The 12,948-nt window shown below is 48.3% G+C and overlaps 1 protein-coding gene across 2 annotated transcripts in view; it reads left to right on the top strand.

Moving 5' to 3' along the window:
* The window catches only part of Cngb1 (cyclic nucleotide gated channel beta 1), a 67,543-nt gene that overhangs the window by 39,263 nt on the left and 15,332 nt on the right, over nucleotides 1-12,948 (top strand). For both annotated transcript variants that reach the window (NM_001195413.1, XM_006531140.3), the window contains 7 exons: nucleotides 1,212-1,369; nucleotides 2,780-2,935; nucleotides 4,026-4,234; nucleotides 6,649-6,699; nucleotides 7,129-7,215; nucleotides 8,127-8,191; nucleotides 9,364-9,486. In NM_001195413.1, the coding sequence (NP_001182342.1) occupies nucleotides 1,212-1,369; nucleotides 2,780-2,935; nucleotides 4,026-4,234; nucleotides 6,649-6,699; nucleotides 7,129-7,215; nucleotides 8,127-8,191; nucleotides 9,364-9,486 (849 nt within the window). The remainder of the gene's footprint in view (nucleotides 1-1,211; nucleotides 1,370-2,779; nucleotides 2,936-4,025; nucleotides 4,235-6,648; nucleotides 6,700-7,128; nucleotides 7,216-8,126; nucleotides 8,192-9,363; nucleotides 9,487-12,948) is intronic.

Here is a 12,948-nt window from a genome sequence, read left to right as displayed (position 1 = left end):
CCACAGGCTCTGTCTCTACCTTGGAGCTTGTAAAATTAGATCCCCAGGCTCCACACAGCCTGAGACAGTGGCTCTGGAAACCTGCATTTCCATAGTATTCTGGTGACTGTGATAGCTGGGGTGTGGGGTGTGACTGGAGGCCACCGTAGCAGCACAGGAAGCTGAGTCCCCGGCATCTAACTGTCCCCAGGACTGTGTCAGACTTTCCTGGAATTTTTCAGTAACCCTGGTTGATGTTAAGTACCCAGCCCTGGACACTGGCTGGAGGTACCCTACCATGTTCTCCAGCCATGACCACCATGTTAAAAGCAAGCCTGCCTTCTCCCTTCTGGGTTTTTTTCTATCCATAATTGTATTCATTTGACTTTTCATGTATTTGCTGTTATTCCGTGTCATGATGTCGGGGAGCACGTATGTGCGACAGTACACGTAGAAGTCAGAGGATAGCTTAGTGGAGTCAGTTCTCTCTGACTGGTTCACTGGACTCTGGCTGAAGGTCCTCAGGCTTGTGCAGCAAACACTTATCTGCAGAGCCATCTTGTTGGCCTCTCTCCGTAACTGTATTCACTTTGTACTTATCGGAAATGTAGACATTTTAGAAAAGATAGGCTCAGGAAATCCTCAAATCTCACACAGTCCAGATGACATTTTAATCACAATGAAATTGTGTTTTATGTAGCAGAGCAGGGACAAGGGTCTGGTTTAATGTAAGAAAAATATGGTTGGAATCATAAATAATAATAAAAATTACTCTGGGGACATGCAAGGAGATCAACATGGAGACTCTTGTATTAGGTAGTTAGGTTAAGATTCTGTGACAAACAGGCCCTGATGGTTCAGTGGCTAAAATGACAAGATGTCGCCTATGCTGCAGTCACAGAACTAACCACTTGTGTATTTTCAGGTCAGTGGAAGGCTCTGTTTCATGCAATCATTCAGGGACCCAAGTGACAGTGGCTTTGCTATCTCCATGTAGCATATAAGATGTTCTGGACAAAACTAGAAAGAGAAAACTTTAATCATGCATGTAGACATAGGACTATAATCTCAGCTACTCAGAATCTAAGAGTGGGTCTGACATTGCCAGAGCAATGTTGGATTGACCTTCCTTAGGCTCTGCTGGAAGAGGAGGCACAGACATTACCCAGCTCAGGCCTGAGGTCCTGGGGACCCTTCCTGTCTCTTGTTCATCCTCTGCTGTGTCCCCACAGTGGCCAGGACCGAGCAGCCTCCACCGCCAGCCAGAACAGTGCCATCATCAATGACCGGCTCCAGGAGCTGGTGAAGATGTTCAAGGAGCGGACGGAGAAGGTGAAGGAGAAGCTCATTGACCCTGACGTCACCTCTGATGAGGAGAGCCCCAAGCCCTGTGAGTGGGGATAGAGATGGCCACAGGCCAAGGTGGATGGGGTGCCCACGGGACCCCAGGAAATACTACTGGGGAGGACAGCATAAACAGATAGTTGGGGTTATGAGAAAAGCTTGGGGCTTAGGTATGTACTAAGGAGTGGAAGAAGGTCAAAGGTGAACTTGGCCTTCCCACAAGCCAATGGTTTAGATTCGTCTGCCTCCTCCCACCGGGCATGGTGACTGGTATTTCTATCTCACTTTTGCATAGCTACTCTGGAAGCAGATGGTCTTAATGTTCAGAGGCACCCATGCCTTGCTGGGGTCACCTGAATAGGTGACTCTATAGCTCAGGCTGGTCTGGAACTCACTCAGGAGCCCCAGCTTGGCCTGGAACTCATGGCAATCCCCCCAAAGGCTGGAAATACAGGTGTGAGCCAGCATGGTCGCCAAAGGTCCCCTTCTTTGAAGGAGTCATCTGGCAAGGTGATAAATGCCTGGAATCCCTAGCACTTGGAAGTCTGAGGCAGGAGAATCACAAGTTTGGGACCAGCCTGGACTCCATAGTGAGAAGCAGAGACAGAGAAGGAAAATGAACATGTTTTCTTTTCTTTTAAAAACAGGGTCTCACTATGTAGCTCTGGCTGGCCCTTAACTCACTTTGTAGACCAAGCTGGTCTCGAACTCACTGAGATTCTCCTGCTTCTGCCTCCTGCACCACCACCCCTAGCCAAATGCACAAGCTTTTTGTCAGGGATAGTTTCTAGTTTTTTTGTTTTTTGTTTTTTTCTGACAAGGGTTGTATATTGAGACTCAAGTGCCCAAGACATGTTAACAGAGCCTGACTTCACACTCCTAACCCTGGAAGCTGTGTTTGGACACCTAAGAGCAAAGGCGTCTGTCACCAAGCACCACAGACCCATGAGGGGCTGAGTCTCAAGTCAGAGAATGGAACTGAGTCCTATTCTGAAAAGTCTGAACCAACATGTCCCCATGCTGAGTTCTTCAGTGTTCTGAATAAGGAAGAAGGGATCATAGGCACAAAATACTCCACCCATCCAAGGAGCAAAGAAAGGGTCTGCCTATGCACAGACAGACAGATAGACACAGATATAGTCAGGCAGACAGATAGACAGACATGGATATAGACAGACAGACAGACAGACAGACAGACACACACACACACACACACACACACACACAAACACACATCTGGGGTCTAGGAAGAGCTGCTGGGGACTCCAGACTGCTGTGGAAGAAAGAAAGGGCCATGGAATTTGCTCCAGAGGAGCATACTGGCCTTCTGCACCCAGAGTGTATAAGCAAGTTATATGTTAGGAAGTGGGGAGGCCCTGAAGTCCCAGCTCTGTGGGTAGGACTCTTTCCCTAGCCTCAGGGCTGAGTCAGATGGTCACTAAGGTCATCCCCACAGCCCCGGCCAAGAAGGCCCCAGAACCAGACCCAGCCCAGAAGCCAGCGGAGGCAGAGGTGGCAGAGGAGGAACACTACTGCGACATGCTCTGCTGCAAGTTCAAGCGCAGGCCCTTGAAGATGTACCGGTTCCCCCAGAGTATCGACCCACTGACCAGTGAGTTCCCTTGGAGGGAGTCCCTCCCATGCAATATGGGAGGGGGAGGGTCCAGTACCATGGACATCCTTGGTCCATGACTCTTTCCTTATACTTTCCAAAATGATTCCACACATCCTTGCCTGATTCTTTAACACACGTCCCTGACTAGGAACATAGGCCATCTCACAGCCAACGGAGCTGAAGCACTGAAGAATGTGAGCTACCCTAAGATGCAGCCAGTTAGACTCTTCACCTTGACCTAGGCCAAGTTTTCTAATCTGGCCATGTGGGCTCCTTCCTGGGACCCCTGCTCTGAGCAGGAGTTAAGTCAGAGTTCATCAGAGTCTGAAGTGAATTTCCATGAGCCTCTATTAGCCCATTCCATAGTCCTCCGGCCCAGCACCTTCCATGTGTGCACGACACTTCACAGTTTACACTGGAGTCCCTTGCTTTCTCAGCTGGTGAGTCCCTGTGATTTCAAAAAAGACCATGACAGGTGCCAGAGAGGAAGTTCCTCAAAGTTAAACAGGGAGTCACTTGGGGGGTAGGACTCTGACTCTTGGTGTTCACTGGGTTTCTAAGATACCAAGTGATCTCTAGTGATCTGCAGTGATACCAAGAGATCCACCCACCTGTCTGTCCATCCATCCACGTGTCGTTTGCTGCTGCTCTGGATTTTCTAAGACAGAAAATATATTGCCAAAGCTTACTCATAGGCTGGCAAGATAGCTTAGTTCCAAGCCTGGCAGCCTAAGTTCCATCCCCAGGACCCACATGGTGTGGCCTTTGACCTCCAAAATGGGCTGTGGTACCCATACACCCACCCTACCCCATAAATAAATGAATATAATAAAACGTTTTTCTTTTTCAAATTTCAGAAAGAAGGGAACCTTAACAGTCATTATCCAATAGTGCCACCATGTCCCCTCCTCAGCAGACTCTGATGTTTTAGGGTCTATCAGGGACCTCCATGGCCACCTAGATGCACTGATCCACCTGTCTGTCCATCTGTCTGTCTATCTTCTGAGTGATGAAATCCATACACAGTTGCTGGGGGGGGGCACTTTCTTGCTGCCCTTCAAGCCCATTCCTGTCTCCCCTCCCCCAGACCTCATGTACATCTTGTGGCTGTTCTTTGTGGTGCTGGCCTGGAACTGGAACTGCTGGCTGATCCCTGTGCGCTGGGCCTTCCCGTACCAGCGGGCAGACAACATCCACTTCTGGCTCCTCATGGATTACTTGTGCGACTTCATCTACCTCCTGGACATCACCGTGTTCCAGATGCGCCTGCAGTTTGTCAAAGGCGGGGACATCATTGTGAGTCATGGGCAGGGGGAGGGGGAGGGAACCTGGGCAGACCCTACAGCCAGGGCCTTCAGGAGACTGACCTCTGATGCTGTGAGCGGTGGACGAAATGAATGAACAAGATCCCGGGAGCCGCTGTCAGTGGTTTGTTTGTTTTTTTGTTTTTTTGTTTTTTTCCTCTCACCCCTTGCATGTTGAACACACTATGTGCATTGCATACCACTCAAAGATGAACTGGTTCCCAGACAATCTGAGTTATAGAAGTGGTCCAGAGAATGGCATCTGGGGCAGGTGTACCTGCTTCAAACTCTAGCTGCATCCCCATCTGAGCTTCAGCATCCTCGTCTATGAATGGGGTGGTAGCAGCTCCCAAAGTGATACAGGTATTGCTGTGAGAACTAGAAGATGCAGGGAGCTCGGGGAGCTGAGTGCGTCCTGCAAAGGACACGGAGACGATCTGCTATGTGAGCCAGCCCTGTGCCTGTGAGGAAACCACAGCCCTAACTGTGACCCTGGTGGTCATATACCTGTAATCCTAGCACTCGGGAGGCTGAGGCAGGTAGAGCTGAGTTGAGGTTAGACCAAGCTGAGTAGTGAACCCATGTCTTTAAAATGTAGGGGTTGGGGGTTGGGAGAGGTGTAGGAGAAAAGAAAGAGAAAAGAGAACCAGGCACCCCACTTCCCATTGCTGTGAGCAAGTCACTTTCCACAGTTCACACTGAGGCCTGGATGTGTAGCCCAGTGTTAGAGCTCTTGCCCAACTCCCTGGGTCAGTCTACTGCAAAGTTTTTTGGGTTTTGGTTTTTGGTGTTTTTTTTTTTTTTTTTTTTTTTTTTTTTTAGACAGGGTTTCTCTGTATAGCTCTGGCTGTCCTGAACTCACTCTGTAGGCCAGGCTGGCCTCGAACTCAGAAATCTGTCTGCCTCTGCCTCCCAAGTGCTGAGATTACAGGAGTGTGCCACCACTGCCCTGCTGTTTTTCTGGGTTCTTTTTGTTTTTTTAAATCCACTCTATAGTAAAAGTGGGGGCTCTCCTCTAAAACAGCTTCTAAGTGGCCTTTTCTTTTGGATTAGAGGTTTTTTTGAAAGGGGACATTGCCTTGCTGTTGTGTTCATGGAAGAAGTCAGGCAGTTAACATATTAGTGTGTGTGTGTGTGTGTGTGTGTGTGTGTGTGTGTGTGTGTGTGTGTGTAGGGAGTGATAAGGAGCCAACAAGTAATAGGTAGAGAAAGTTTTTTTCTTTTAAGAAAGATTTAATTATTTATTATATGTAAGCACACTGTAGCTGTCTTCAGATACCCCAGAGGAGGGCATCAGATCTCATTACTGATGGTTATGAGCCCCCATGTGGCTTCTGGGAATTGAATTCAAGACCTTTGGAAGAGCAGTCAGTGCTCTTAACCACTGAGCCATCTCTCCAGCCCAAGAAAGATTTTTACCACTTCATTATACTGATTAAGACTTAAGAGGGAGCCGGGCATAGTAGCACACCTTTTAATCCCGCACTCAGGAGGCAGAGGCAGGGAGGATCTTTGTAAATTTGAAGCCAGCCTGGTCTACATAGAGACATGGGCTACCCTGTCTCAAAACAAAACAAAACAAAACGGGTCAAGGGCTCTGGGGGGATGGCTCAGCAGTTATGAACACTTCCTGCTCTTCTAGAGGATGCAAGTTCAGTTCCTAGCACCCACATCGGGTCGCTCCAGGGGATCCAATGCCCTCTTCTGGCTTCTGTGGGCACCTGCGACACATAGGCACATATACGCATGCACATGAAGAAAAATAAATAAATCTTTTAGCAAAAAGAATCAAACATTAAAGAAAAAAAAGTAAATAGTGTTTTGAAGCTAATTATTAAGCTGCGTGAAGTAGAACTAATCCACGGTTGAGATTTTTGAGATTTTTGCCCACTCAAAAATGGGCAAAATAAAATTTAACATTCTAGAAGTTCAGATTTTGGACATTGTATCTTGTGTGTTGGATGCCATAGCAATTAATGCTCTGCCAACAGCTGCTTCACAGGCTGCAAATGTTATTGTCATAACAGGTACCATGAATTAAAGTGAGTCTTAAATGCTTAAAGAGCCTGTGATAAGCCCAGACAGCATATGCCAGAAAGGGAAGCCTTGGGCCAGCCTCCCCCTGGCCTCATCAGAGCAGTTGCCAGCCCCTCACAAAGTGGCTAGCAGTCCTGGGAGGAGCTGAGAACTGAGAGAATAGACTCCAAGCTCTTCCATTCCTCCATCCAGGAGCTCAGAGTCTGGCTGGTGACTCCAGCAAGGCTCATTCCTATGGCTGGTCATCCCCAGCCCCTCCCCACCCGAAACCACAAGTTCTTCTCTTTGGGGCAGCTGCATGTGTCTGTGAGGTCACCCCACCTCTCTGGTCAGAGCTTGATCTAACATCATTGTGCTTCCTTCTTTCAGACAGACAAGAAGGAGATGCGTAATAACTACCTGAAGTCTCGCCGGTTTAAGGTGTGTGTGTGTGGGGGGGTGGGGGGTGATGAGCCGTTTGCAACTAGGTATTTGGGGACCTGTGTTATGTAGTTCCTGTCACATTAAGGGAGGCTGGTCCTATCTCCGGTGGGAGTGCCCACTAGGCCACAAGTCTTCCGAGACAGCCCAGACTGGGTGGCTCTTACAGAACACCTTTCCATGCCTGTGCCTCTGCTTCCAATTAGGTGGCACAGAGTCCCTTGTGTTGGTTGGGGACAGTGTGCTGGAGGTGGGCAATGTGGATTATGAAGCCACACAGAGTGGGTTCGTGGGACGTCTTGTGCCCTCTCTTCTGACACTGCCCTGACTATTCTGACTGAGCTCTCTAGTAGATAGAGCCATGCCCCCTTAGCCCTCCTACCCATGAGTTCTGTGTCTTATCCCCTGCGATGCCTGTTGGGATTTTAGATGGACCTGCTCTGCCTCCTGCCCTTGGACTTTCTCTACTTGAAACTTGGCATCAACCCTCTCCTTCGCCTGCCCCGCTGCCTGAAGGTAAGATTGGCAGGTCCCCAAAGACTTCGGTTCCTCTGTGCTTGACCTGAACGCTGCCAGCTGGGGAAGGGAGAGTGTCCCCAAGAGGAGACCCTGGGGAGGTGGGTGTTCTGCAAGCATGCCTTACTAAGAAGTCCATTATAATTACTGGTAATTTGGGGGACATTTCTCATTAGACTCTGATCCAGAGACTACTGATGTTAGTTCTTCGACTCCATGACATGAATGCTGTTCTTACCATCTTAAAAATGAGGAAAGTGGCATAGAGAGGCTAAGGAACTTGCCCAGTGACACACAGCTAGGCAGGAGCAGAGTCTAGATTTGGATGTAGGCAATCTAGCTCCAACTCCATCCGCTCAGCACATCTCAAGGAAGGGGCTTCTGCTTTATAATAGACTCCATTCAGAAGATGGGGAAGTTGGTCCTTGGAATGGCCTGGTGACTCCCCCAAGGTAACAGGAGTAAAGCTGTGCCCCAAGGTCTGTTTTGGATGCATGGTGCCTATTCTAACAGTGGTTCCAGTTGTTTGTTTGTTTGTTTGTTTGTTTGTTTGTTTGTTTCTGCCACTCACTGGCTGGACCCAGGGTCCTAGGAGGATCTGCTGGATTCAGAGTGGAGATCCGACAAGTACCCTTGAATGTGATCAGGGCAGATGGCCACTCAGAACATTCAGGATCTCCTAGATTCTATCCAACCAATTAAACTTACTATTCCCCTTACATGATACTAGTGCTCTTTTGCAAAGACAGTAAATGGGGGAAATTACCAACAGGGGTAACCATGATCACACTGGTTACCTGGAGAAAGAGGGCAGAGAAGATCGGTAATCATCAGATAGGGTAGAAGACAAGGGCTGTGCAGCCATGTCTCCAGCAGGCCCAGAGCTGGCCTAATGTCTTCTTCTCTCCTAGTACATGGCCTTCTTTGAGTTTAATAACCGCCTGGAAGCCATCCTCAGCAAAGCCTACGTTTACAGGTAAGAGTTCCCCATGCACACACGTGCACATATGCACATCACTGCACACACAGAAGCACACACACAAACACACACACATCATATACCCTAGCCTCTTCCTTTCTGCTGCCCCCATCCCCCATCTCCCATGGCCTTCAGAATCCATGCCACTTCCTGGCCCAGCTTCTTCTCTGAAAGGATATTTAGTTGGTTGGTTGGTTTTATGTAGAATCAGGAATGTCTTATTTAACCCCCATTGTGACAAGGAAACTCACACACACACTCGGTGACAAGGCAGCATTTCCGTGTCAGTATAAGGAATTGAAGCTCCCATCCTAGCTCTAACTGAAGGACCATTTGTAAGAACACATTGGTAGAAAACAGATGTTAAAGGTGGAGCCCAGGACTAACTCAGCTATACTTGGGGAGCAAGGCTCCTTGTTCCTAAAGGAGTGCCCAGCTCACTGTCATTTCTCTACAGACACCAAATCCTCTCTGCTCTTCCCTCGGGCCTTATTTCCCCTTTGGCCCCTCATCTTATAGATTTCTCTGACACAGCTGGGATGATTCCAGCCCTGCATTTTGACAAGCCTCCAAATCAAACGCCCAGGTTTCTTTTCTCTCTTTCTCTCTCTCTTCCTCTCTCTCTCTCTCTCTCTCTCTCTCTCTCTCTCTCTCTCTCTCTCTCTCTCTCTCTCTCTCTCTCTCCCTTTCTTTCTTTCTTTCCTTCCTTCCTCCCTCCCTCCCTCCCTCCCTCCCTCCTTTCCTTCCTTTCATTCTTACTTTCTTTTTTTTTGAGACAGTGTTTCTCTGTGTAGCCCTGGCTGTCCTGGAACTCACTCTGTAGACCAGGCTGGCCTCAAACTCAGAAATTCACCTGCCTCTGCCTCCGGAGTGCTGGGATTAAAGGCATGAGCCACCACTGCCCAGGGTTTCAATTCTGAGCCCCCACTCCCACCCCCTGAACCCCCTTCCTACTGATTGGGTGGCTGAGACCTGTTAACCACTGATTGGGTGGCTGAGACTGGTTATCCACTGATTGGATAACTGGCTGGCCAGGGTTATATGGCTCCAACAGAGGGAAACCTCTGAGGTGGGCTTTGGGGGAGCTGAGATCTAGTTCCTTCCCAACGCCCCGCCCCCTGGGGCGAGGTATCACCTCCATGGCTGTGACACTCTCTCTCCCTCTGCAGAGTCATCAGGACCACGGCCTACCTGCTGTACAGCCTGCACCTCAACTCCTGCCTTTACTACTGGGCATCAGCCTTCCAGGGCATCGGCTCCACTCACTGGGTTTACGACGGAGTGGGGAACAGGTGAGTCAGGCTTCCCCCAGGACATCACAGGGGTAATATTTTTGTCCTTTACAGTTACAACAGAAAGACACCTAGAAAGGTGTCCTATGGCTATTGCGTTGCCAAAACAACCTTGCTCTGGAGGAGTCATTCCTCGCTAAAATTCTAAAGCCAAGTTCTCCTTCCCCATCCTAAGCTAAGGTCTCCTGGGAATTGCTAGTGTCAGGAGAGGGTCTGGGCACCAGACCTGCTAGAACAGTGAGTGGTTCTCAACTTTCTTAATGTTGCGGCCCTTTAATACAGTTCCTCACATTGTAGTGCCCCCGGCCATAACATTACTTTGTTGCTACTTTATAACTGTAATTTTGCTACTGTTATGAATCATAATATAAATATCTGCTATGCATAGTCTCTGATGTGTGACCCTCCCAAAGGGGTCACGACCCACAGGTTGAAAATTGCTGTGCTAGAAATAGAAAGATCTTTCTCACATACCTAAGTCCAGTAGGGTTGCCAAATATACCACACAGCCTTTAGTGTGTGGAAACATTCAGGTCAGGGGACAAGGACTGTGGATAAAGGTATTCCCCATAATGTCATTTGTCATATAGAAAAAATGGAAATGCCCCCCAGGGCCAGTGAAAGAAGCTTTCTGGTGGAAGCGACAAAGTTTCAGAGCATCTATGAGCTATTGTACCTCCCTGTGGGCAACCTACTTTTTCAGATTTTAACACTTCTAGATTTGAGGTATACGGAAAATCCACATGTACGTTTAACATGATATTTATTTTTGTACAAAAAGCTGAATTTGTGTTGAGGATACTGCTCAGTGGGAGGACAGCTGTCACTTAGCATGTACACGGATGGCTCTGGTACAGTCTCCAATATGTGGGTGTGCGTGCACACAAAGGCAGAATTGACTCCGTGGTATGCTGTGCGATTGTTGCATCTTAGAACTGATGAAATATAACAGGAGAACGTTTCCTGCTTTTTCTCTTCAAGTCAGCAAAGAATTGCACGTGCATTGAGCATATGTATATATCCAGCATAGTGGACAGCAAACGGAAAGCCCTGGCTGGATCCCCACTGCCTAAAGCAAGGCTGCACAGGAGCAGCATGAGGTGCCTCATGCATGCGACCTGAAATGCTTTAACAGCCATATCAAAGACACAAAAGGAAGCCGCATCAACGTTAGTAATTGTCTTAGTGTTTTACTGCTGTGAACAGACACCATGACCAAGGCAACTCTTATAAAGGACAACATTGAATTGGGGCTGGCTTACAGGTTCAGAGATGCAGTCTATTATCATCAAGGCAGGAACATGGCAGCATCCAGGCAGGTATGGTGCAGGAGGAGCTGAGAGTTCTACACCTTCAACTGAAGGCTGCTAGCAGAATACTGACTCCGAGGCAGCTAGGGTGAGGGTCTTAAAACCCACACCCACAGTGACACACCTACTCCAATAGGGCCACCCACTTGCATAGTGCCACTCCCTGGGCCGAGCATATACAAACCATCACAGTAATATATTTGGTTAATCCCAGTGACAGAGTTATCACTGCTATGTGTAATGGCTGTGTTAAGTATGAGTTCACTAGACAGTGGAGAACTTCCTCTTACACCTTTCAAATCGTGTGTGTATTACACACACACTCACACACAGACACACACACACACACACACACACAAACACACACTCACATACACACAGAGATATACACACACAGAGGGCACATCATTATACATGAATCTCAGGCCTCTGGTTTCATTGCTTCTTTATGATCTATACATAAGCTCTGGGGACAAAACCCAGGGCCTTCTGTGTGGTTAATTAAGCATTTTAAAGACAGTCTCTCTAAGTTGCCCAGGCTGGCCCTGAATTCACTCTGTAGCTCAAGTCGCCGTTGGGCTTTCTATCCTGACTAGCTTCCTGAGTGCTAGGAAGCAGCTACTAAGGACTCTTGTGAGGATGAACGGTAACAAACCAATGAGTGAGCGTCTGGCTGGTGCGCATGCCTGGCCAGTGCCTGCCCCAGCCGTGAAAGCCGCCACGCCGGGAAGAAGTTCAGAACCTGGCCTCTGGAAACAGTAACAGCCCAGCCTAGAAACATAAGCTAAATTCTGAGACTATGCAAGCTGCTCTAGGTTGTTTTCTGGCTTTCTTTCAAGTCTCAAAGGAGTCTATGCCTGTAATCTAAGAACCCCCTTCTCACTGGGCAGTGGTGGCACACGCCTTTGATCCCAACACTTGGGAGGCAGAAGCAGGCGGGTTTCTGAGTTCGAAGCCAGAAAAAAAAAAAAAGAAAAAGAACAAAAATTTTTTCAAGAAGTTCAAAAGTATAAATAACTGCAAATTATAACCATAAAATGTTATAACTATATAAAATAAAACTGTAAAATATAAAAAATCACAACTATAAAATATTGTAGTATTTTATAGTTTATAAATTAATTATACTATAAATTACAAATAACCAAAAAATGCAAATAACTATAAATAAACTAAAAATTAGCCGCCACCCTCGGGGGAGGATCTGCTGTGTGCTGGAGCAAGAAGCCTTGGAAAACCGGTTCCTGCCTAACGCAGTCCATTGTGTTCTGTCTCAGCCTGTAGCACTGAGCGGGGTTGGGGCGGCGCCCCACTCCAGGAGGACCCAATAAGTGCCTTGTCAGATTACGCCAACTAGAAACATTTAGGGGAAAGCTAGGACTTTGAGGACACCCCTCTTCCTCCCTCTGTGTGGTTCACTGCCCAGCTGCGCGAACACTCAGCTCCCTCCACAGTTTGATTGGTTAGATGGCTGAACCGGAGGCAGGAGGGGCTGCTTAGATCTACCTATGGTGATCCAGGCGCCCCCTGGTGACCAGTACTGGTATAGTAGGAAATGTCAGGGCAGACTGGTCTGTTGTGGCAAGCAGCCTTGTCTAAGATACCCCAGCTTGTCTGAGGCCTGCATGGGCATTAGCATGAGCTGGCAGGTGCAGTCCCTGTGTGAGTCTTGATGACTGATATAAGGATCTGGTCACTCTTCCAGCTCACTCATCCTCACAGTTGCCTGGGAAGAATGTTCCCCTGCTGTGTCCATTTTAGAGAGGAGGAAGACGACTGGAGATGGTCCATGCTAGGGCCTGTGCTTTTTTTTTTTTTTTTTTTTTTTTTTTTTTTGGTTTTTCGAGACAGGGTTTCTCTCTGTCTCTCTGTAGCTCTGGCTATCCTGGAACTCATTTCGTAGGCCAAGCTGGCCTCAAACTCAGAAATCCTCCTGCCTCTGCCTCCCGAGTGCTGGGATTAAAGGCGTGTGCCACCACGCCCGGCTGGGCCTGTGCTTTTGGTGGTGCCCTGCATAGGTGGGAAGGCCCAGGGAAGTCAGTCAGGTTGTTTGACCCTGCTGGCCTCCCTTTGCTGATATCCAGAAGGACTCAGCCTGGAGCTGTGGCTAGGTGCCTCCTGGGACCTCAGTTCCATATCTATGTCCCAGGAT

The sequence above is a fragment of the Mus musculus genome, chromosome 8 (assembly GCF_000001635.26).
Source record: "Mus musculus strain C57BL/6J chromosome 8, GRCm38.p6 C57BL/6J".
NCBI lineage: Eukaryota > Metazoa > Chordata > Mammalia > Rodentia > Muridae > Mus > Mus musculus.
The sequence above is the reverse complement of the archived record's forward strand: the minus strand, read 5'-3'. Positions and strand labels throughout refer to the sequence as shown.